Here is a 26,333-nt window from a genome sequence, read left to right as displayed (position 1 = left end):
AGATAGCTTCAGATATAAGCCTGCAGTCAGGCATCTGAAAAGGTGAAACACAAGAGTATGGTTCAACGTTCAATCCCTATCTGGTCCAGAGGTGGAAAAAAGCTCTTTTGTACCCACCAGCAGAGTATATCTAGCCTTGTCTATTATCCGTCATCAGATACGGTCTAAATTCAGAAGAGGACGCTGGGGCGGATATGCACTTCACTTGCCAAAGGCCTTGCTTGCTCAGAGCCACAATCCAATTCATCAAAACTACTAGTTTGTTGGTGAGCAGTCCTTATCACAGCCCAGTGTCCTGCTTAACTTCAGGGCTAACTGAAGAGTTGTCCTGATGCCTGTTCTGTAACATCGGCACAGGAGGAGGTAGAAGCCTGAGAGATGGGGCTGAAGATCAAAAGTATGTCAACAACCATGACTGCCTGAACCTGGAACAAAATTAGCCTGCAGTGATGGTGTCAGTAGCTAATGGCTCAGGCTTTCGGTGTTTGTGCCAGCCTCTATGACTGATGCTCCTGCAGGTCTGCTCTTAAGGCATGACGTATCCCATAACAGAATCACTGATGTGTGATGCAACAGAATCTGGCATCCTGGACTTGTCAGACTTTTTACCCCAAGATGATATTTTGTGTTACTTCCAGTTTACTTTTGATCTTACTGTAAAACAGAAATTCCCTTCATTTGTTCCTTTCACGTCAACAAACCAGCTAGATCAGGTTCTGTTATTTTTAAGTCTCCATTGAGCATAACACACCACCTTCATGAATGATCACAGCTCGTCAGCTTACACCCCCTGCTCCAGACTCAGCACAGGAGTAAGGTCTAAAAGATCCTGCCTGCATCTGGTCCACCGTCCATTCTGTGAACAAAGGCTGTCAAGTCTTCAGCAATCCCCCAAATAAAAATCCCCATTATCACATCACTTTTCATCACAAAAAATATTTTTAAATTCCAGGGTGTCAGAGGATGATGAGACTCTCACTGTATCTGAGTCTCTGCTAAAGGGTGAGGTGAAAGTTAGGTGTATTGTCTTGCTTTTAAGTCAAGCAGATCTTTTCCAGATTTCAAAGTCCAAAGGGAATAAATTACTTTCTTCCTGAGTAACTCTCTGTCAAGAAAATTAGAATTTCTTCTTTTTCCCGTTGATGCTACAGCAGATCCAGATGGAATTCCTAGCCTGATCCCTGATTTAGCTCCTTGAAGGGACAATGGAAGATTAAATCAAGGTAGACCCACTAAGCCATGAATTATTAGAAGCAAGAGAAGCAAGAGTTAATAGTCCTTTTATTTCATTTGTTACATACACTAGAGCTAAAATTAGGCCTGGCTATTATTACTTTATGAATGAGAAAACAATGATGGATCATGTTTAAGTGACTTTGCCAGAAGTACAGGTTAGTGGCAAGGCTATGATAAAAAATCAAGTTTCCTGTATAACTGCCCAGTCATAGGAAGGAGGGTAGATAAGAGAGGCCAGCCTGAGAAGTGTGGTTGAAATTTTCTCAGCTTGCTTTACTTAGTTGAATACACTTTGGGCCACCTGGCCTCCCAGCAGGGCCTGGCACTATGGTGTTCCTACTTGTTCCTGAGACTCCCACTCTCAAGAACCAGAGAAATTTCTCCTTTGGGAGCCTTTGAAAAGCAAGGTAGGTGGACTCACTTTGAATCCCTCATGCTACTGCCTAGGTCTTCACAGTTCACACCTGAGTAAGCCTCAAGTATTTTGCTGAAAATACAATGAGATGACGAGAAAGGGCGTGACTTCTTTGAGTACTTCTATTTGCCTCCGTCACCTCTTAGAACACAGCACCCGGAGAGCCCAGACCAGGGCTGCTGGAAGTGGCTTTGGCTACACTTCTGTCAGTGCCAGGGCGGGAGTTCGGATCAGTCATCTGATAGTATTGATGACTGGCAAGGGCAGGCAGCCAACTGCCCCGTGCAAGCCTCCATTCTGTCAGGTGAACACAAACAGAGGAAGCCAGGCTGACTTCCAAGGAGATAAACCAGAAAACCGGGTTAGTTGATCGCAGCTCCCCAGGATGAGGAGGAGGCTGGTGACAAGGACAACTGAGTACTTTGTATGTGCTCGGGATTCTATCAGGCACCTCATACATCACCTCTAATCCACCCAACCCCTCTATGAACTAGGTATTGTTATGTCCATTTCGCAAAAGAGGAAAAAAAGGAGGTTGACTAGCTGGCCCAAGGTCACACAGCACTAAAAAGGTAGACTCTGAAGTCAAGTCCAGATGAAAAGTTTATCTCTTCTTGTCCATTCATCTACAGAAGGGATAGGAACTCTTAAATTGTGAAAAATTGGAGAAGGTCTTGTTTTTGGAAAAAGAGTTTACTGAGAAGGTAATTGCCTTTGACTACAATGACAGATGCTATATAAATGGATGGACGCGTAGATATTCTGAGGCTGTCTAGCTGCCGAGAGTCAGCTTGGCTCTCCACCTACTGCGGGGTGGAGGGGAGGACAGGTAACCATATCAATGAACAATGCGGTGTCCTTAGATGCCCCAGGCAGGAGGCTGGGCATCAAGATCACTTGCACTGAGCACTTTGTAGGTCATTCATCTTCCCAGTACAAGGACAAAACAAAATCCATTATTAACAGTTCAGAGGCTGGCAAAATGACCTTTGGAAACATACAGGTCCCACAGAGACATTCCCTTCAAGCTACTGTATTAATACCTCCTTCATATATTCACACATGCATGCATTCGAGAAATATTTACTGTCTGTCATATGTAAAGCACTCTCCTAAACGTGGGCCTACGGGATGTGTGCATGTGTACGTATGTGAGAAAAGATGCATCATTCACAGACACGGCCTCCTAGGAACTCCTCCAAGGAACCGACAGGCTAATATGGTGCTTCTTCAACTTAAAAAAATTTTCTTCTCTCTCATCATAAGAAATATATTTTACACCATGGCTTGTTATGCACACACAATTAAAAGTTTCATAAGACATTTACTCTTAAAACCTATAATATACTCTAATGCTTTGTAGTTTAGTCTATTCTAACTACTCTAATTCAATGACGGCAGAATGGGTTTTGTGAGAGAATGATACGGTGGTTCAGATAGAGCAGTGGTTCTCAACCTTCCTAATGCCACGACCCTTTAATACAGCTCCTTTTGGGGGTCACCATAACATGAGGAACTATATTAAAGGGTAGCGGCGTTAGGAAGGTTGAGAACCACTGAGATAGAGATTTACAGGTATGTAAGAGGGAGTGTCCACACAGGTATGGCTGTGTGCAGACAGCAGGGAAGAAATCAAGTAAAACCTTTTCAGATGATGAGGTATTTGAGTTAGGCCTTAAAAGAGGGGCAGGATGAGGAGCTGAGTGGCATTCCAGAGAGGGCTCAGCATGCAAAAATATGTCGCTGGAGAGAAACCTGGGTTCATAAACGGACCTAGTGGAAGTTAAGATAAGCTTTGGCCAAATCAAGGAGTGGAAAACTATGAAATGAAGAGTGTGAGCAAGAAATATAAGGGACAGGGTTGTGTTTAAAGAAATCTCACAGATGGGGATCAGAGGAGGAGGAATTGGTGACCACAGAATCCAGTCACATTACTGTCCTATAAGTAAGCAAATATAAGGGCAGAAAATTACCAAGCATTTTCCAGCAGACAAGAAAAGGATATGGCACAGAAGCCTACATCTCTGCCAAAAAATAACAAGGAAAATGAAAGTCCACTTTTTGTAAGAAATAACAATCCTAAGATTGGCTATATCTCTTTAGCTAAAGCATCCAGTGTGTCTACCTGGCTGTCAGCACCCAGCAGAATCCCTCACTCCGGGCACACAAGGAGGATTTGCTGATGATGAGAACGTATACTTTTCTTTTTCAATCTTTCTTACTTGGGGACGTTTTAGTTGCATCATAGAATGGAACAAAAATGTCTACTTCTAATTAAAAGAACGCTGTGACCTATGTGAGTTTTTCAGACCTCCCCAAGAAGAAAAGACCAACTCCACACAAGCAAATTCCAAGTTGAGGAAAGATAAAACAAGTTCAACCCCAACATTTTACTTCATAAATTCTTAAATATCAGTAAACTTTTCTTTTGAAAACATGGATGGCTCAAAAGATGTCAGGACCTAGACTTACGAGCATCTCTTTTAATTTTTATAAAGCTTCCCAGTTCCTCAGGAAAATTCACCAGGATACACAATTTCAGAGAGCCTCAGCTGGTCATTTGTGCACTTTCTTGGGCTGTGGGGCTGAAATGAATCTTCACCAGGCCTTCCCACTGCCTTCTGGAACACCCTAATATCCTCTGGAGCTGAGTGGCTTCTCTCCCTCCACCAGGTTAGGGTAGCCCAGCTGCCTCAGTACCTCTCAAGGAGCCAGAGGGTACCAAGGATCAGCTCTGTTCTGGGCAGTGGGAATCTGGAGGCTTGGCTGACTCCAGTTACAGGAGAGCCCTATGTCAGTTTTAGAAGTCAGCAATAGTATCTGTGATGATGTCTTTACATGAAGAAGAATATGCAAAGCCTGGGAATAAAGCGTGGAGGCCATTCAGACGGGGGTTCTGAGGATACCTGGCTTGAGTTAAAAATTGCCAGGACCTTGGGCAATTTTTTAACCCTTTCTGTACCAACGTTCCCCACCTGTAAATGTGATATCAATACTACCTACCTAAGGTCGTTGTGAAGATTAAAGGACATAATAAATTAAGCACAGTGCCTGGCACACAGTGAGTGAGTACACATAAATATTAGCTATTGTTAATTATAAGAGTACAAAAAACAAAAACATGAATGAATGGAAAAAAGGTATAGTACTATGAATATATTGGAATAACTTATTTATTCATTTTTTTAAGTGAGAAGATAGAGTTTGTTGACAGGGATAAAGACTGATAAGCATGATAAGCATAAGAGGGCAAATAAAGAGGGGGAACAGAACCTCTGGCAGCGGAGGGGGGAATCCAAGTAGGAAGCCCCTTATTGGAATGCTTTAAGCTGTAAAAACAAGAAACATTTCCCATAATTATAGAAATTCAATATACGAAAAGAATTTTTTTTTTTTTGCAGTTTTGGCCAGGGCCAGGCTCGAACCCACCACCCCTGGTATATGAGGCCAGCACCCTACTCCTTGAGCCACAGGTGCCGCCCATGAAAAGAATTTTATGAACAGAATGCACAACGCTAATCTCATAAAAACTTTAAAGCTCAAAGCTCATAACTTTCAGGTAAATATACTTAACAGACATTCCTGAATTTTGATTCCCATACCTTAAGTTGTGATTCCTACAAAGGTCATTTTTAACAGATCGTGTTGTATATCATCTGCTATACATTTTCAGAGACTTGTGGGCTCAATGAAATTGCACTTAATTATTTTAAGTTATGATTCTGCAAAGCAAACTTCTGCTTATCTTCTTAAGCCCAAATAACCCCGCAGAAGGCACAAAGGCGGGCTTCACAGAAACAGCTGCGTCACTCTGAATTCCTTTCCTTTTCTCTTATTGTGTGTGGCCCCTGCCAAGGTCAGAAGGCGAGTAATCTGAATCTACCACTGTCTCCCTTCCCTACTTTAAGAGATTGAGCACACTTTACAGCCCAGTTAGAGCAATTAATGTAAGGAGGAGCCAGGCCTGACTGAGGTTCCAGCAAGAGCATCTGCAAAGAAAGACAAGGACGGCCGAGGCCATCGTCTAAGGACAGACCTGAAGGTGAGTGAGTCAAAAATTTCCTGTCCTCCAACTGTCAGAAATTGAAGTGGTGTTTCTGAACGACTCACCAAAACACTTCACCTGACAATATAATACTGAGACCACATGTTCTCAAACTGAAAGTCTAGACAGCCACTTGAACAGGGATTTTTTTTCTCATTTACTTCAAAAACTGGACAAAAGATTTTCCCTAAAGTGTACATACAGGGTGGCCATAAAGTTCACATGCAATTTAAAATAGTTGACCTTATGTATTTTATGGACACCCTGTATGTAGTCTATGCATGCATATAGCAGAGGCTCTGAACACAATTTTTCTATGATTTATATGTTTTGTTAAATTATGCTTATTAGTCCTAAATGCAGCAGGCAGTGAAGCATGCTACTGAGCTGTATATGCTAAAGATTGTTTTAAAGTCCCTACATTCAATTTTTTCCCCTTAAATCAGGAAACCTATTATCTTTCAAAAAAAAGCCTTTACAAATTAAGAGAAAAGCAATCTATCCTCTGTCAGAGCAGTAAAGTCTAGTACATTTAGCATACAGGTACATTCAAGCTTTCTTTTCTTTCTTTCTTTTTTGAAGAGTCTTTCTCTGTCACCCAGGGGGCGAGGATCCCAGGCATGAGCCACCGCACCCGGCCCGCACACAGGTACATTTAAGAAGTAAGTTTCATGGCGTATACTCACCAGGGGTTCTGCCATAATGATCCGAATCTTGCGCTCAGCTTGAGTAGTGAAGTTGACAAACAGACTCTTGAGGACATATTCTCCTGGTTTGCTGTCTGGGTCCACACTGATAGGCAACATGGTTGGCGGCCCTTTCTCCCTGTGGGTGCCAGAAGCAGGTGGAACTGGAGGCTTGATGTAACCGTTACCAACTGGAGATGCTGAAAAACAGAATGGATATTCTTACTGGCTGAAAATAATGTCATAAATATTCAGATGGGCTATGTGACGCCATAAATATCGAGTCATGAATCATATGAAGAATGTCACACTTAATGTCATAACCCAACCTGATTCTTTAGAAATGGTGTCAGAAAGTAACGATTTTGATTACATTCTGTTTATTTGATGCCATATTTGATCACCTCAAAATTCTTTTGGTCACTATGTTAGATTATATTTACCTAAAGGAAGCTCATATTACAGCAGCTACATCTGATAGTATTTAGGATGTTTTTTGCTTCTTTTTTATCCTCTAGGGAAACAGCAGTCCCATTTAGAAATTGGGGAGAAGATGTACTTGGGGGAAAAGTGATTCCTTGCCCAGGTTTTTCTTCATGGTCCAGAGCTCTCAGTATTCTGTGCTTCATTTTAATGAAAAAAACTCTGGGTTCTTCCTTTCAGAAGTCTTCCAGAACAAATTTTCAGAGGCCTACCTGGCTCTTATTCCAGAAAGGGAATTATAGAGGATGGGAAAGAAAACATGAGGGCAACTTGAAAGATAAAAATCTTTTGAAAGATAAAAATCTCAGGCAGTGTCCGTTTATGCCCCTAAGATGTGGGTTTAACTTTTCACTCTTTTTTTTTTTTTTTTTGTAGAGACAGAGTTTCACTTTATCGCCCTCGGTAGAGTTCTGTGGCGTCACACAGCTCACAGAAACCTCCAACTCCTGGGCTTAGGCAATTCTCCTGCCTCAGCCTCCCGAGTAGCTGGGACTACAGGCGCCCGCCACAACGCCCGGCTATTTTTTTATTGCAGTTTGGCCGGGGCTGGGCCTGAACCCGCCACCCTCGGTACATGGGGCCGGCACCCCACTGACTGAGCCACAGGCGCCGCCCCTAACTTTTCACTCTTACTTGCCCTTTGCTTGAAGTTGCGATGCCCCTCCCCGCCCCCCTTCCTTTACAAAATGTAGGTTCCTTATTTGGACTAGATCTTGAGCAGAGGCAACTATGAAGGCTTTCAGGGAACGGCTTCCATTCAGAATGTGACAGTCAGACAACTCTGTTAATGAGATAGTTACTGGGAAAACATTTTTTAAAATTCATAAATGCAATTTCTTGTGTCTCTACTTTTTACAATACTTTGATACTTTGGCATGTTAAATTCTAGCATGCACCATCTCTTGCACCCAAGTACTCACAAGACAGTCAGTTATAAATATCCAATGAAAGAAATATAAGGTCAATGGGCCCAGAAGAGAGGCATTAGGAATGTTGAGAACAGAAGTATATAGAAAGCACATAGTAAAATGGAATTCAGTAGATCTGGGTGACTGGGTACAGAGATGAGGGGAAAAAGTCAAGAAAAAAATGGGTTTCCAGTTTGGATACTGGTTTGAATATCAAGGGAATTGTGGTCTTGTTGATAATAAAGGGAGAACAAAATTCTCCATGAAAACTGAATGTTCTTCTTATAATACAAATAAATTTCAGTCTTGTCTCACCTACTTTCTATCCCAAGCCAAATTCTGAAGAAGCCATATAAATGTTTTGTTTATTTTGTTGAATTACAAACATGTCCCCAATGTCATGTGATTTGCCCTCCTGTTTTCTTTCCCATCCTCTGTAATTCACTGAGCCTGACAGACAGTTGAGGGTCATTACATCTGATGGGTCTTTTCCATACTCAACCACCGTGAAGCTGTAAGAATATGGCCTCTCAAGTCATGCAAATGAAATAAAACATGTTGCATGTTATCGTCTTTCCTCTCCCTTCATTAACCACATCCTAGTCCAAGCCCTTGGAAAGCCATGGCTAGGTTATTATAACAGCCTCCTTGCAAACTTTATTTCATCTGCTTTATGTACCAAACTAATCTTTCTCTTGCACGGCTTTAATCATAACACTTTTCTGCTCGCAACTTTCAACACCTCTTGATCACCATTATCAAGCTCAGCACATGGCCCTTGGGCATCTTTCCTCCACCCCACGCCCAAGTTCCCTGGGTGCTCCAACTGCCCCATAGCACACCTGTCTCACTTCTACTTCCTTCTTCCTCTTCTGGGGCACCTGTCCATACTTTTCTGTCCATCTATTCCCCCTCTGTCTTCAGAGCCAATCCTGGTGTCCTCCCCATCATACCTTCCTCTCTCTACTGGGCAATCCTCAATGATTAGTTTGCATAATAAAAGTTAAACATTTAACCCAAATTGTTTGGTGTTTTGCTTTGACCTGTGCACCCCACATGACCTAAGAAAGACTAAAGTGATTACCATCTGGAGACCCGTGTTTTGCTTAGGGTTGGGTCTGTCATTGAACTGCATACTCTTCTAGCGAGATCCTCTGAAAGCTCCCAAGTAAGACCATAGCCTCCCAGGTGTAATACAGAGTTTTCTGCACCGACAATACTTAATAAATATCCTTAAGTACTAACTAAAAATGGCATCCGAATTGATTTACGTAGGTCTTAAAGTGATACACAGGGTGGAAGCTATGTGAGGAGAATCAGTATGACGAGAGTCTTTAAAGAACAGGGCACCACAGTCACAACGGAAGTGTCTTTAATTAAATGGTTCTGCATGCAGCTTCCTAAAAGGCACTATTTATTCTAAAGCGGCACATTCATAATCAAATGACGGAAATAAAGTCCTGGCCACTCCTCTGTGTGACCTCCTACTCTGTCAGTGCAGGCACTTTTGGAAATAGGACACCTCCCAAACTCCAGCTTAAAGCAGGCCATAATGTCTCAAGATATCTTCCTGATGTACCAAGAACACGATGCCACAGAACTGGAGACTGGACCATAAACCTAAAATGTCCACTTGGAGTACAACAGGATTTAATTCATTTCTAGATGACAGCAATAATTGGGTTGATGCAATTTATGCCATACTTGCAAGACAAGATCCATAATTGCATGACTCTGGGGCCCAGGAATCTTGACTATAGCAAGAGCACTTTCACGGGGTGACCTCCAACTGTCCTCCAGCAAAGATGCATTTTGAATTGACAACTGACATCCAGATACCAGAATCCTATCAGACAAACCTTCCATTTAAAAAGGCCAGCATGCCAACTCACTGCTATCTTAAGAAATATCGTTTACCCCTGGTTTAATGCCAGACATCTCTGTGAGTACAACGTATGTTTGAATAGTTCTAGTGAGCTGGAATGATCCTAGCCTGGCCAAGGCCTGTGCCAGAGAAGAAAAGGATTCAAGGGGTTGTCACCCATCACTCTGTGTTTCAAACACAGACCAGCCTGGGCAGACGGAGAAGCATGAAAGTTAAGGTGGTAACTGTCCATGAACTAGGTCCTCTCCCAAGTAAAGCTCTTCATCCTGCCATAATAAATTCATAGACAATCATAGCCTTTCGTCAGGATAATTTTCAAAAGTAAACGTCATGACATGGCGCTCTTCAGTACCTCCTCAGTTATTTGGTTACACTATGACCAGCAAATTCATGTTCTCTGATACTCCAAATTGAGTCACCATGCGCACACTAGTCTAACCCCTAGAACATTAGCATTAGAAACAAAACCACCAGAACCTCCCTCAGCACTTGCTTGCTCTTAAATTGACATAATTAAGATTATTTGTCCAGTTTTTAGGTTCACAATAGTCAGAAAACAGAAGGAGAAGGGTGTAACTTCTATGGGTAGAAACACTAGTAGCAAAAGAAGGAGAAAAGGGCCTTAGAGCTTAAAAAGGCAGTTGCCTAAATCCAAGTGGCTCACAGGCCGAGGAGCCCCTATTGCTCCATCCAGCATGTTGTCATCATTCAAAGGCACGATGATGAACCTGAATCCCACAGAAAGGTAAAAATACGGTGGAAAATAGAGCAATATAAATTTCCACTTCAAAAAGAGGAAACTAAAGAAACGTTTGCAGTAGAAAAGGGAAAAAATTGCCTGTAAGAATTTGGTCCTCAAGAATACAATCTATTTCTTCATGGGCCTAAGTTTTAAATAAAATTTATTTTTGATTGAAAAAAACAAAAACAGAACAAAACATGGATGCAGTAACGGCTACACTGAGGCCCCACACCTTTTCCAGTTTTGCAGATGCAGGCAGTGACTGAATCCGTTCCTCCCCATCTGGGGTGTCTTCCTTGCCTTTTACCCAGCCTCTCAAGCAAATCTGCCCACATTTCAGGGTCTAGCTCAATGGCCTGTCCGCTGGGGTCAGGGCCCTGCTTCCACTGGGCTCTACCTTCCAGCACCATCAGCTACCCACATCATCACCACCTTTCTCTGGAAATATGGATCCCCCACGATAAAAGGGTCCTGGCAGGTCCTTTTTTATCTTATCCCATCTAAATATTTGTCTTGAGGAAGCAAGGTTTAATTTGGTGTATTACAAACTTTTCCCATTTACATTTCCTGCATAAGATAATATTTTTTCTTTTTTAAAATTTTGTATTGCTGGGCACGGTGGCTCACACCAGCAATCCTAGCATTCTAGGAGGCTAAGGCGGGCAGATTGCTTGAGTTCAGGAGTTCAAGACTGGCCTGAGCAACAGTGAAACCCTGTCTCTACTAAAAATAGAAAAACTAGCCAGGTGTTGTAGAGGGTGTATGACTAGTTCTACTACCCAGGAAGCTGAGGTAAGAGGACTGCTTGAACCTTGGAGTTTGAGGTTGCTGTGAGCTATGATGCCACCACACTCTACCCAGGGCAACAGAGTGGGCTCCTGTCTCAAAAATAAATAATAAATAAATAAATAATTTTTTATTAATACATACTATTGTTACATATTTATGGGGCACATGTGATATTTTGTTACATGTGTAGGAAGTGCACTGCTTAAGTCAGGGATGTAGGATATCTATCACTTTGTGCATTTATCATTTCTCTGTGTTGGGAATATTTCAAGTTCTGCCTTCTAGCTATTTGTATATATGCAATGTGTTGTTGTTAACTGTAGTCACCCCACTCTGCTATTGAACCTTAGAACTCAGTCCTTGTATCTACCTGTATGTTTGTATCGATGAACTAACTTCTCTTCATTCTCATCCCCCACAAACAGATAAACCCTGTTTAATCTCTGGCAAATCATTTTACCCTCTGTCTCCATGAGATTAATTTTTTTTAGCTCCCACATATGAGTGAGGATATACAATATTGTCTTTACGTGCCTGGCTTATTTCAAGTAACATAATAACTTCCAGTTCCATCCATGTTGCTACAGAGGACAAGAGTTCACTCTTTTAAGGCCAAATAATGTTCCAGTGTGTATATATACCACATTTTCTTTATCCATTCATCTGTAGATGGACACTTAGATTATAATCATTTAAAACTCTTACGGCAATACCTGTTACATGTTAAATGCTCAATAAAACACTAGCTTTTCATGGCGCCTGCTGTTAAAATCTTAGATTACCCAAGAGAAAAATGTATTTCTGTTTTGCAATTGTACTTATTAAGTTATAATAATACTTCATACTTTTCTTACATTCAGCAGCTATTTCCATTTCTTCACTGTAAATAGTCTGTTCACATTCTTGGCCTATTATTTCTTGGATTTAATAATTTTCATATGTTTTATATGAACTCAATGTTATAAAGTTATTAAACCTTTTTCTGATGTCCCCCTCAAATCTTCTCCTCAGTTTGTGTTTATCTTCTAAGATTGCTTATGATGCTATCTCACAGAGAATTTTATTGTGGAAAAGCACACACAAAGTGTACTTCATCCATTTTAAAGAGTATAGTCCATGTAATGAATTTTTTTAGCTCCAGCTCCACCTGCCTTAATTCTTTTTTTGTCCTTCATCTTGTCTTTCTCTTTTCAAATTAACAGCTGAACTTCGCTACAACTCATTCAAACCAGGGCTCCTGGGGTGGGGTCTGAGGAGAAGTGGAGAAGAATGTTACTTTCACATATGAATCAGGTTTCTAATTATTGAATATTTTTGAAATTTGTCTTCTCTTTATATTTTCTCCTTGACATTTTAATCTTGGATTAAATATATTATACATTTTCTTCATTGCCTTCTTTTGTCTTAAATGGATTTTGTAGATGTTCTGTGATTATTTTTAATCCCAATTTTTTCCCTAACTGGGTCAAGCTGGATGATTTCAGGTGTTTTCCCTCTTTTACTGGGTGTCTATTTTTTATATCAAGCAAGGTCCATTCCTTAAATATGAGAGCTCTGTTTTACACTTTGGAGCCCATTCATTTCCTCTTTATTAGAGCTCTCTCTCACCAAAAATGATAATCTTTTGAACATGACTCTATTCCCTCCCCTCCCCCAATTTCATTGACTTAATAATCCTTAGGCTGTCTGCTCTTGGCTAGCTTAGATTTTCAGTACAATTTCTCTAAGTTACTAACATTTCCACGAATGACTCACTTCCTAATGGTACCACCAATGCTAACTCCTCCACAGCTTATACTTCACCTATATTTTTATTATGATACTAGAAAGAAAATGAGTTTCCTTATGTAGGAGTCACAGAGGCTAATAGCGGCAGTAGATGTTGCAAGAAAGCAATTGGTTTCTTGATCAGATTTTCAGAGAAGTGAAACCATCTCTCATTAGAAGCTATTGTTCATTTAACCATTATTTATTTCATAAGTGCATTGATTTCAGTCACTGTTCTAGGCATTGGGAAGACAGAGGCAAACCGGGCCCATGCTTCCTGCCCTAGAGGGGCGTACGCTAACATCATCAGCAGTGTCCATGTGCACACATGTGCGTGCGTGGGATACACTACATCAGAGCACAATTAAGTTCTCAAAAAAAGGGGGGGGGATTAAAAATCATAAGTAGCTAAGAGGAACCTGTTCTTCTGTATCTGCCCCAAAGTGTTCAGATGCTAGTTTGGAGCTGCTGCAGGGAGGAAGGGACGCCGCGTGTATTCTTGGTGTCTAAGAAAACAGGGACACATGTGGCTTGGGCAGGATCTACTTTCCAATCTGTCCTTTGGCTTGTCCCATACATATGTGTACGTCCGTTTGGGTAGACATGGGGATTTTCACCCACCTGTGAAGAGGATAAATCAAAATGCCCCATAAGCACATGGCTTCCCTGCCTTCTTCCTCAAAGTCCACTGATCCTTGGGAAAGAGAGACTTTTGCCTGCTTTTTCTCTAACTTGCCAAGACAGACAAGCACCGAGCCAGTTTTTCAAAACACTCAGTTCTTTTTCTGATGCTCCTATTACTGAAATCTGACCCCTAGCATTTGAAATAAAAAATGGTTTCCTATTTTTTCAAACATGTCTCTGAGATCATGTATGCTAGCCAACCATTCACAGTAGATACACTTACTACAAGGGTGGTCCAATTAAACAACTGCACTTCACAGAGATCTACGTCATTCTATCTTCCAACTAAGAAGTTCTCAATACCACCATTCTATCTTCCAACTAAGAAGTTCTCAATACCACATTCGTTTTGGGGGGTTCTGAAGGGAAACCCTATTAGTTTCCAAGAGCTGAGATGCTTCTTTAGGACCATGATTTTCCCCCATCCCTCTTTTCCCGTCAGACTTTGTTTACTGGCATTACAGGAACATTTCATCAAACATAACAAACCCAGAATGACGCAGCTTCTGTGAGAACATGTCACATGTGTATAGAACAATAATTAATTGTCCACTAATGCATTTATGAGGGTGCTTAAGAAATGCCATGTGAAAAGGTACTGCAAATACTCAAAATGACCAGAAATTCTGCAAGTCCTGTGAATTAGGATAAAAAGAAAAAACCCTCTTAACGTCACAGAAAGAATGATTGTCCTCTGAAGAATAGTATTGAGAAATAGAAAATGTTGGATTAAGAGAAACAAGTAGTTTGAGCAACAGAAAATGACTGCTTAACAAAGTGATGGATGATTCTTAAATAATTTTATATATTTTAAAGTATGTCAAGAAAATAGTATCAGGTGAGGAATACACCCAAATAATTTTTGCCTTGGAAGAAAAATATACCCAAAGCCATGCTTAATTGATTTCGGATGAATTAATTTTCATAAAATTTCCATAAAATTCTGATAATTCTGTAAAATATTCCTTCGATGTTAATGGATCACACACATTCCTTGCTTTCTCTTACATTATTTAGTTTTCCTGCAGTGCTCAGACAAAAGTGCTTTCAATTTTCAGGGTCCACAGGATATCTCCAGAATAATTGATACCTTTAATCCTTAAAATCATTCTAGAAGGCCAAATAATCTTCCTTTTACAGAAAAGACCAAGCAGGTTCAGAGAGGTTAAATGACTTATCCAAGGTCACCGTGGAATTAATTCAGGATCTCAACCGTGTCTGTTTGACGATCTATCTTGTGAACTTCTCATATCACCATGCCTTATTTTTTGTGTATTTACAACACTTACTATTTTATCATGGTAAGAACACTTAACATGAGATCTACTCTGTTAAAATTTTAAGTGCACAATCCATTACTGTTAACTATAGGTAAAACACTGTATAGCAGATCTCTAGAGCTCATTCATCCTGCTTAACTGGAACTTTATGCTTGTTGAGCAGCAACTCCCCATTTCCCTCTCCTCCCAGCCTCTGGCAACCACCGTTTTACTCTTGGGTTCTATCAATCTGCTTATTTTATACATGTTGTATAAGTTCACTCATGGAATATTTCTCCTTCTGTGACTGGTTTATTCCACTTAGCGTACGTCTTCAAGTTCACCTATGTTGCTGTATAGTGTAGAATTTCCTTCTTCAAGGTTGAATAATGTTCCACTGTATGTCTAAAGTCCTTTTCTTCATACGTCCATCATTTACTGATGTAGTGGAGCCAGACAAGATTCTCACAGACAAATTACCTGCCCCTGATGAAGATCAAACAAAATAAGTCCCCTTACCCACAGTTTTTACTCTGGCATGAAGTTAGTTGTAGGGTTTCAAGGAATGATGAAATAAATATAAATGTTGTGATTTGGAGAATGAAGTTTCCTATGGATTAGTTGAATGTTTTCTAGAAAGACTAATGTATCTACAGGCCAAGGTGTCCCTCACTTCAGGTTGTCCGTCCTCTTGAACTAAAATGCAACTTCTGGTCATTCGAGAGGTTGCAAGAAAGGTTGCAGAAAAAAACAATTGAGTGCTGAAGAACCATAAAAATAGATGAAATCTGATTAATGATATATACCTTGGAAAGGTCAAGACACCATCGTTTTCTACATATACTGATGCTGTAACCTTTGCCTGTTATCCCAACAAGGAGCAAGTGAGCTTGAAGGCACAGTTTCTCTGTTGACCTCCATCTGTGCCCTCTCAAAACCATTTTGTTTTTGTTCTCCCCAAGACTGAATACGTTGGAGAGAGTGAAGCAATTCAGTCAAGAGAAAGTTTGCACCAAGTATCTGCCCTATTCTCTTTTCTCTCTTCTTTCCCTTTCAGTATTTTGTCTGAGAGAAATGACAGTAACAGCTCAGTGACTTCCTTTATAAATGTCTGTCATCTGCTAAGATGTGATGACATGGACTCTCCCCTGATTTTCAAAGTAGGTACTGTCATCAGAGTCTGAAAGAACGTCTGCCAAGATCTGTGCGCAAAGGAAGATGAGGTTACATTGACATTTCAAGGTCCTTTCTCACCAAAAGGAGATTGAATAACCTGCTAGAGGCAGGATAATCCTGAATTTCAACTCCCCTTTTCTCCCCAGGAGAACTGACAAACTGCTCTCATTCCTTGCCCCTCCTTGACCCTCTTCCCATCCTTCTCTCATTGTCTTCCCCCACTTTCTCATTTTATGCAACAAAATCACATTAATTTGAACTTCACAAATTCCAATTGGCCTTGAATTTTTTAATATTAACTTTAGAAAAGACTTAACTTGCTGACTTACAAAGTGAATCACTGGTGCTCAGAATCTCTAGCACATCAGATTTACCTGGCAGGCTGGACTCCCACCCCTACCCCATTCAATGTCCAGTTGGGGGTCGGGCTGGGGAGTTTGCTGTTGGCCTGGGAGCACACTGACACCACTGATGTAAATAAACAGGAAAGCAAAACTGACAAAATTGTTTTTCCAATTCTATCTCCCCACAGCAAAACTCATACACTTTGTTAACTCCATCAAAGTGAACACTTTGTAGGCAAAATCCAATAAAAAGAAACTGGCCTGGGAGTGAAAGGTGGAAGTTCTAGCATGGCTCTCTGTGACCTTGGTGAAGGAACTTGTGCCAACTGGACTTTACTGTCTTTAACGTGCTATTCTTAAAGAGTCTAGACCTGATTATCCTTCCTAGCTCTAATGTTCTAGAACTGCATAAAAATAATGCACTGAAAATGCACAAAAACATGACTTGTTCAATTCTTCCACAATTCAAACAGCTACTAATTAATACTCACTTTCCCTTCAACTTAGATGAATTAGTGAGAGTCCACCAAATAACCCTGAACTTTCCACTTATACCTTCATTCTTCTCTGGTTCCATTTAAATTTTAAGACTGGAAAGTTCCCAAACTGCAGGTGGGCAATGAGGAACCCTGTTTTTACTTATACCTATAAATATTATGTACCAGGAGTCCACCTTTCACAAACCCTCTGCTAGGCCTAGTCCGTGTTCTGGACCATATTGTAGGCAGACACTAGGGAATGGTGGCATTTGACTTGGGTCTTCAAGGGTACACAGGATTCTAATAGGCAGGGATGAAAAGGTGCAACTTGGGCAAATGGAACAGCGCGGTAGGTACACAGAGCCATCTGTTAAGTGTCTCTCCTCCTTCCCTCTTCCTGCCATCTTCCGACCACCCATCCTTATCTTAGCATGTATGTTCAAACTCGGTCTTCACCAAGGAACTGTAGAGTCCTCAAAAGCAGGACTATGTCTTGTCTTTATTCTAAGCACTTAGCACAGTACCTAGCACAATTACTTAAATCACTGTACTTAGTTAATATTTATTGATTTGAACCCATCCAATTCCACAATACAGCATTTGTGTGCTTAAAAATATTTAAATAAGAATATATATAAAAATTAGTAACTTATTTAGTCTTACAAAAACATAAATCTCTAATTCTTGTTATTATTAGCAGTAAGGTCTTGAATGACAAGCCAATGAATGTAGGCTTTATTTGGAAGGCAAATTGGAGCCAGAGGGTTTCTAAGAAGAATGTTGATTGATGGCCTATACAGGATGGGATTTTAAGAAGGGCTCTTTTGGCTCGGCTCCTGTAGCGCAGTGGTTATGGCGCCAACCACATACACCAAGGCTGGCAGGTTCGAAACCCGTCCAGGCCAGCTAAACAACAATGACAATGGCAATGACAACAACAACAAAATAGCCGGGCTCTGTGGCAGGCGCTTGGGAGGCTGAGCCAAGAGAGTGGCTTGAGCCCAGGAGTTTGAGGTTGCTGTGAGCTGTGATGTTGCAGTACTCTACCGAAGGTGACATAATGAGACTCTGTCTCAAAACAAAAAAAAAAAAAAAAAAAGAAGGCTCTTTGAAAAGAGACCACAAATTACAAGATGACTGCACTTACCACAAGAGGACTAATGAAGGTGGAAACTGAGATGGTACCTATCAGAAAGGAAGATCCTACATGCATAAATGGATCTGAAATTCTATCACATCAGCCTTGACCCACAAGAAAACCTTCAAGATCCGTTTCCTGGTGAGATGTTCTAATGGTTAAAGTGTTGAAAAAGTATTTTCAGATTTTTGGCTATAGAAGCTTCCTCAAAATTCCCTACCTGTGGCAGGCCATTGGTCAGAGTTCTTGCATTGACACACTGAAAACTGTTGACTTACATATGTGGAAATGGCGAGGTGGTCTCCAGTCTCAGTAATAGGAGAGAAATGACTTTGGAGTGTGGTAAGGAGGGGACTGTATGCTGCCTTACGTCCCTTGGCATCAGGCTTTCAAAACATGAGCACTACTACGGAGTCACTTGAGACAACAGGATATAGGAACACATCAAATGTCACCACAGGAAGCAAAAGAGATCATCCAGAACCAGGTTCATTCTGGAAGAAAACTGTACCGATTTCTGTAAGTCTAGGGAAGAGATTAAAAATCGGTAGTATGACCACGGGAGACTTAAGAGACAAAGTAACCAAATGTGATGTGTGGACCTTATTGGAATCCTGATTTAGGCAAATCAATTGTTAAAAGACATATTTTATGACAATAAAAGAAATTTGAATATGGACTTAATATTGTGATTTCAAAAAATTATGGTCCATTTTACTGGGTATGTAAGAAAATAGTATTGTGGGTAAGTAAGAAAATATCCGTATTTCCTAGAATGCATACTGATTATAAGGGGTTTGATAAAATGATGTCTGTATTTGATTCAAAACACTTTAACAAAGAGAGAAAAAGTATAAATAAATCAAACATGACTAAATCTTAAAAACTGCAGAATCTGAGTTATGGCAATATGTTATATAATTTAATATTCTTTCTTCTTTTGTATTTGTCTGCAATATTTTGTAAAACACTTTTTAAAAACTAAGGATCACTTATAAAAAGTTACCCATATCTTATGACAGCAGCAATGAAGGCATGCTATATTAGAACCTCAATTTGAAACAAATGAATTATATAAAAAATAGAACACCATTTGTAATCCAGGTTTAAATACATAAGTTTGAGTGTTCAAGAGGATGTATGTGGGTTTTAATATGCTTCACCCTTCTGCATAACTGAGTGTTGGACCAAGTACTATCTCCAATCGTGGAGCATTTATATATATAACACACAGCAAGAATAATTGGGCTGGGATTTATATAGGCATCCTTTATTAGAGCCATGTTATAATATATTTAGGTTTTTTTGGGAAATTTTTTTTTGTTTTTTTTCAGTTTCTGGCCAGGGCTGGGCCACCTTTGGCATATGGGGCCGACACCCTACTCCTTTGAGCCACAGGCGCTGCCCTTTTTGGAAATATTTTTTCTTAAGACTGTGAGTACAAGCAGCTGATCAATTCATTAAATAACAAATTTTTTGCTGGAGGCCTAGTATGTGTAAGGCACTCTGCAAAGTTCTGTGGAGAATACAAAGATTGATTTAAAAAGATACTGTGAAATCCTTTTAAAAATTTAATACATGCAGCCACGAGGTACCACTAGGTTGAACAGCCAGAGGCTGATCAGTCAGGCTGAATGGCCAGTGGAAGAGGGCAGGGATTCAGGAGAGTGGCCATTCACTCTTTGTTCATTAGTTCACTCTATTTACTGAAGGCCCCCTCTACTCCAGGCACTGTGCTGTTGCTGAGGGAGCACGCAAGAGAGACAGGCATTCTGAAATAAACTTATTAATACACAGAAGTTCAATTGCAAAATAGGAAATGCTACAAAGGCTGCTACAAAACAGAATCCAGGGAGACCTGTCTGTGTTTGGGGGTAGGGGCAGGACTCTCTGGTCTGGAGACGCTGACGCCGACACCTAGCAGTGACTGGTGACAGAGACAGGGAAAGCTTCAAGGCAGATAAGTGGGGCATAAGAGCTGTAGGAATTATACCAGTGGGGAACAGAAGACATATGGTGGCTCCCTGGCTCTCTGACTGGGTCCGACTCGCCACTTCTCGGTCCGCCCCGGTAACAGTCTGCATGTCTTCTCTGTCAGCCTGAGCTCTGCCACGTCTGGACGTCCTATCCATGTGTTTTCCGTGTGTCTCGCCCATTACACTTAATCACCATGAGGGCAAGGAATTTGCTTTATTCTCACTTTGTAGCACAGTGGTAGGTTTAGTACCCAGCACTCCACAAATATACATTGTTTTAAGGATTAAGGAAGTGTTAGGATGTACAGATCTTGCACTGTCCCTGGCTTAGAAACCCTACAGTCAACCCAAGAGACACATCCGGACTGCTCAGGGAGCAGGACGACAGCCAAGCAGCACGCTCAGACCAAGACAGCACCAGCAGGCCTAGGAGCAGAACACCCTATCAAGGACGACAGCGTGTCATTGCAGTTGAGAACGTGACTCATGGTGTGTTGAGAACACCTGGTTAATGGAATCTTTAAAACAGAATTTGTCAAAGAGCAAGTAGTGCCCCATCACTGGATTATGAAACCAATTTAGTGACAAGTCTTACGTTGATGAAATAAAACAGAAAACAAGAGAAGAGAGCACAAGAGCAGAGCGATGGCATCCTGCACTGGGGTGGGGGGGGAGCAGGTTTCTCAGGGCTCTTGCTCCCAGTCCCCGTCTGCGTCTGCGGTTACGTCTGTGTGTTCATTCTGGGCACCACGTCGAGCTGTTTCTTACTATGGGTCACGGTCAAAAGATTCTGGGGGCTGAGGGGCCCACAGGCATTCCCGGACTGTTATCTGGGCAGTAGACTCAGGCCTGCCAGAAATGACAAACTGGCTTCATGAGCTGTTTTATTAGAACCTTAGTTAAGTCAGATATCAAGGGCAAGAGAAGAACACCAGTGGTGGTGTTGTTGAAGCTGAGTTGGTGTGTGCATTACACGAGGACCCGACAGTCAGGGACACCGAAGACTGTGCAGGCTGCACGTATGGAGACCTGCCACGGGGCAGTGCCAGCAGCGGCTGTATTTTGACAAATAAAGGTCACAGACCAAAGTTCCAACTATTCTTCTTAATGTTCCCCTTGGGTATTACATGATACAGGGAATCTAATCTTATACGTCTTTGTTAAGATAATATGCATTATACTGTAAAATGATATACCCATATAATATGCATTCTAATATAAAATATGTACACATTTATATATACAAGATAATACCCATATGTAATACAGATGTTATGCATATGCATTGTATAATGTACATATGATATATAACATATTATACATAAACCAATACACATTTCCAGCATCTATAGGCAGCAAAGAGCTCCCGGTGCAGTATATAAAACAGAAGCTCAAAGCATTAACTGAATAACCAAAACCTTTTTCAGTCTAGTTAGTGTTTGCTTTTATCAACACCAAGATATTTATTAAATTCCTGGCTGATATGGGCTTATCTATTTAGACACCAGCTCATTTAATTAAAAAGATTTTAGGTTTTATTAAACTGTTCAATAGTTATAAAATGTACAATGACTATGTAAAATTCACTTGATACAGGCCCATGAGAAGTTTAAATCTACCAGTTCACAGGACCAGATTAGTTGTTACTAATCCCTTATAAAAAGTAAAGTGTATATATTTTGAGCAAGAAAGGCAATGAATGAAAAAGTCGTCAAAATGATTATCAGACCGTGGGAGTGGTCTGTTCAAGAGAAAAACAGTCAGGGCCAGTAATGCCTCTGAGAGGTGCCACACATAAGCATTTGACCTGAGTTCTATCATGATGCAGTATTCATCCCAAATATTTATCCTAAACGATAAGTGTTATCATTTATCTTATGTACTTATTATTCATGTAAAAAAACTCTTAAGAGGAACAAAAAGTTTCCTAACATATTCTACTTTAAAAAACGACAAATGTTATGGGGTAAAATAATAACTGATAGAAATGATATGCCCAGAAACAGAATGCTACCTTATGTAAATTTCTAATAGTTTCATTAGACATACTACAGTGGGATAATTAACAAGTAATTCAATCTCCCCAATCTTTGATAAACAAAACGTTCCTCCCCTCTTAGATCAAGATGTTGTGCTTTTACCACATACAAATTAACTTTTCCTACCTTCACTGGATAAAAAGTTACCCAGTCAATATCCAAGACTCATGCAATTAACGCTGTGTCATGAATGTTTCCTCTCATTAATTTTTTTGGGACTGTTGTACAATGTTGCTTAAAAGGTAATGCTAGATTAATGAAACCACACTATGACTCTGATAAAGTAAAAGCCATGGCATGCAATCTGCACTCAGTGTTGGTTAACACATGGTGTCCTGTTTTTTAATCAATAAACAGAGAAACATTTTATTTTTTTAAGTGTTGGAGGAAGCTAAGCCAAAACCAAAGGGAAAATTGCTTTGGGCCTATTTTGCAACGCTTAAAACAAAACAAGTACGGGCATTTACATTAATATTTAGAAGAAATCAAGCATAAACCCTACCTCTGATATAATATTAAATATGATATTAACTCTTTTCCAAATACATACTAGCTATTTTTACAGATCAGCAACTTTAAAGCACAGTCATATCAAATCTTTTAGTGAAAGTTGAGCGGCTGGAAAAATTCCATTGCCTTACGGCTGCTTGTTCCATAGACTCACATACAAAAAAGACCATATCTTACCACTAAAATATGACAATCCCAAACCTAAGACCTAAAAGACCCCCTCCTGTCTTTAAACAGAGTCTTTATAAGTAAATCCCTAATGTCCCACCACTCCATCCAATAAAACCTTTAGGAGAATCCTCTCTCACATGGCATTTAATAACCCATTAGCCACTCCACACACATTTCATACCTACCAAGTCCTTTTATGAAGCTGATCACACAGGACCGTCTCCAACAAGCAGTTGTAATCTCCATGAGCCTGAACAGAAACCCAAACCAACGGTCTAGAATGGTACACTGACTATGTTCCAAAGCCAAAAAGCATAATGACGGGGTCCATGGTCCTATGGCTCATGGCCACCATAATGCCTCAGCCACCAGGTAGGGCTCCTTTTATAGTTTTGGCCCAAGGTGCTAAAGATCTACAGTAGAAGGCAAACTAAAACGGCCTTTCGTCCAGGGTAGACTGTTCATACCGATGGGACAATTTTTAGCTGCACAGTAAGACAGTGACCTAAAACTCGCAGAGTGCCCGTACGTCTATATTTATCCACGAGAACATACTATTGCTGACAGATTAGTGAAGCTGCTCAGAGCACTCCAGGAACATGAGCCCGACCCACACGGTTCATCACAAACAGTCCATGCATACCACGTCCACATGCTGCCCCACGGATCTGGCAGGGTGCTGTTGTGTTCCTGAGACAGGAGAAATGTGGGAGCAAAGATAACACAGGGTGTGTGATAGACTGCTGCTTTGGAAACCAGAGGCTCTTGGCCACTAGTACAAATAGCTTCACACAGCTTATATTCTTACAGACAAAACCAACAGCAGAGAATCCCCACTTGAAGCCAAGAGTCAGCAAGAAACCCTACACCCTTCAGGAAAACGGAACACTGAGCATCTGTTGACATAACTCGTAAAACAAGTGATTGGATTCAAATCCATCATGATATTATTTAAAAAGACACAGCCTAAACCGACTTCTGAAAAGCTCAACTTATCAAACTAAGAAGAAGCCACTATCAGAGAACCTTAAGTGCCTGACTTTCAAAAGAAAACAGATTCAGGAGAACGAAGAGATTGAGAAGGAAAATGCAAAGTTACTTAAAAACACAATAAAAGCGTGACTAATTGATCTTTCACTGGACATTATTTCTAACACAGGAATTCTAGGAAGTCAGTGAAAATCTATTTCTTCACAGCTGTGAAGAGCACAGAGAATTTTCTATTCTTGATTTACTCATAGTAATTGAAGGTCTTCTTTAGCACTATAGGTTGGAATTACAAAACAGCACGGAAAGAGAATTGAATGATAAGCTGAAACATTTCCCCGGGTGGGTGGGGGGGAATGTCCAAATTACTGAAATGAACACTTACAGTGATTCTGGTGAGCTAAACACTGGCAAAGATGTCACGCTGTGCCCCAGCATCCTACACATTTAGGGCTTAGAATGCCTTTTTAGAGTAGACGGAGGTGGATCTGTCTGGCATGTGGTTTACATTTTACTAAAAGGAATTAAAACAATTAAAAGACAACAGTGTGCCTATGCAGCACATCCATCTGTGTTTGGAGGGATAAGGGATCAGTCCTCCTCTTTCTGTTAATACAGCTCAATTGGACTCCAGACCCCACTAAAAAATTGCACTTTGTCAGCCTCAAGCCTCTAATGCTAGACCAACCTCTCAAAAGATGTTAACTGTCATTCAGTTAGCAGAACATTACTTAAATCAGCCTCATAGAGATATGGGGAAAAAAGTATTTACCATTTTTTTTCATTCTTTTTATAAATGCCAAACAACATTTAAGGGGAGTACAAGGGAAAAAAGTAGCTATCATTTATGGGGGCACTGAACTTGATTCAGACCCTATGTTAGGGACTCCAGGTATTATTTTATTATGATCTTGTAGTAATCTTATAAGGTAGGCATCATTTTCTTTTTTCTTTTTCTTTTTTGGAGACAGGATCTCACTCTGTCGCCCTGGTTAGAATGCCGTGGTATCACTGTAGCTCACAGCAACCTCAAACTCTTAGGCTCAAGCGAGATCCTCCTGCCTCAGCCTCCAAAGTAATTGGGAGCACAGGTGCCCACCATGATGCCCAGCTAGTTTTTCCATTTTTACTAGAGAAGGGGGTCTCATTTTTGCTTAGGACAGTCTTGAACTCCTGAGCTCAAGCAATCCGCCTACCTCAGCCTCCCCGAGTGCTAGAACTACAGGCTTGAGCCACTGCACCTGGCCAAGGTAGGCATTATTTTCATTTTAGAGTCAATGAAGAAGATTAAAAATGAGATTGCCCAAAGTCATTCAAATGCAAGTTTATCAGACTATATTTGTTAATTTTAGAATAATTTTAGTACTGTCCTTAATATGAATTAAGACAAACAATGGTAACCTTAGAGCATTTGTCTTAGTATACACTTAAGAGTTGTTCCCAAATAACCTATTTGTTTTTTAACCAGAAATTTTATATATCTGAAATCTGGCTGAATGCCAGGAAGTCAGTGATAATCTATTTCTTCACAGCTGTGAAGAGCACAAACAATTTTCTATTCTTGATTTACTCACAGTAATTGAAGGTCCCACAGTAATTTTGATGCCCTCCATCTCAACTGGCCCATCTCCGCTAAGAGCTGATTTTCCCTTACATTAACATAATTCTAACCATTTCCTCTCTGTTAGACCAAGATGTTGTGCTTTTACCACCTACAAATGTGAGATTAAAAGCAACAAATCATCAACAGGTGAAGATTCCTAAAGTTAACCATACTGACAGGTATTAAATACCTGCCAGCTGCCAGCTAATGGTGGCTAATGATAGAAAATTCAGTTTAAGTCATTTATTTTTTTTAAAGAGGGATCTGACAAAAGCCCAAAGTTTACTCAAAGCCCCCATGAAGACCCTATAAAATCTGAACCCTAGAAAGGCTAAAATCTGTCTTTGTAAAAAGTGATTCTCATGTTTCGCCACGTTTGGAAGCCACTGCTGCCCCTTGGGTATACTTAGTAATGAATGAATAAATAGAGGTCTAATAAATTGTCTCACCAGGCACAGGAATGCATAGAGGGGTTTGAAATAGTTGCCATCTTGAACAGAGCTATAGAGCAGGTTACTTTATATCTATAACTCAAAACGTAATGAATCAGGAAATAACCAAAAAATCTTGCAGTTTTCTTATGCTGTCCTTAATTTGTTTCTTACTTTTTAACAGCTTCAGAGGTTCCATTTCTCTGCCTCCAAATAAGTGTCGGAAAAATCTATGTACTTTCTACACAGAGACTAAGGTGAGTTCTCATCCCAACCCTAACTGGAACTTACATACAAGTCAAGCAAGCTTTTTTATCTAGGGTTTTTTTTTTTTTTGCAGTTTTTGGCCAGGGTCAGGTTTGAAACCCGCCACCTCTGGCATATGGGGCAGGCGCCCTACTCCTTTGAGCCACAGGTGCCGCCCTTTTATCTAGTTTTTAAACCCTCAGCAAATTGGATGCAAAAGATGCAAAAGCAAGATGTAAAAAAGGATCAATTGATAAAGTCTAAAAATGTACACATTTATCATAATGCGCAATTAACGACAACGAGGGCAGGCAGAGCCCTGGGTTAGAGTACA

The 26,333-nt window shown here is 40.5% G+C and overlaps 1 protein-coding gene and 1 long non-coding RNA gene across 6 annotated transcripts in view; one reads left to right on the top strand and one right to left on the bottom strand.

Annotated features, from left to right (window-relative positions):
- FRY (FRY microtubule binding protein) overlaps positions 1-26,333 on the bottom strand; it is a 486,067-nt gene that overhangs the window by 223,453 nt on the left and 236,281 nt on the right. For 4 of the 5 annotated variants that reach the window (XM_053563486.1, XM_053563481.1, XM_053563483.1 and 1 more), the window contains one exon: positions 6,383-6,582. In XM_053563486.1, coding sequence (XP_053419461.1) covers positions 6,383-6,502 — 120 coding nt within the window. In that variant the 5' untranslated portion in view covers positions 6,503-6,582. Of the gene's footprint in view, positions 1-6,382; positions 6,583-22,917; positions 23,167-26,333 lie in introns of those variants that run through there. The other variant, XM_053563482.1, reaches the window with a different exon arrangement.
- Positions 1,527-5,687, top strand: LOC128566594 (uncharacterized). Its single transcript, XR_008374595.1, has 3 exons — positions 1,527-1,643; positions 5,053-5,210; positions 5,560-5,687. It is a non-coding gene; the product is annotated as an uncharacterized LOC128566594 (long non-coding RNA).

Source organism: Nycticebus coucang, chromosome 15 (genome assembly GCF_027406575.1).
Source record: "Nycticebus coucang isolate mNycCou1 chromosome 15, mNycCou1.pri, whole genome shotgun sequence".
NCBI classification, from domain to species: domain Eukaryota; kingdom Metazoa; phylum Chordata; class Mammalia; order Primates; family Lorisidae; genus Nycticebus; species Nycticebus coucang.
Note: the sequence above shows the minus strand (reverse complement) of the source record. Positions and strands in the feature narration are given on the sequence as shown.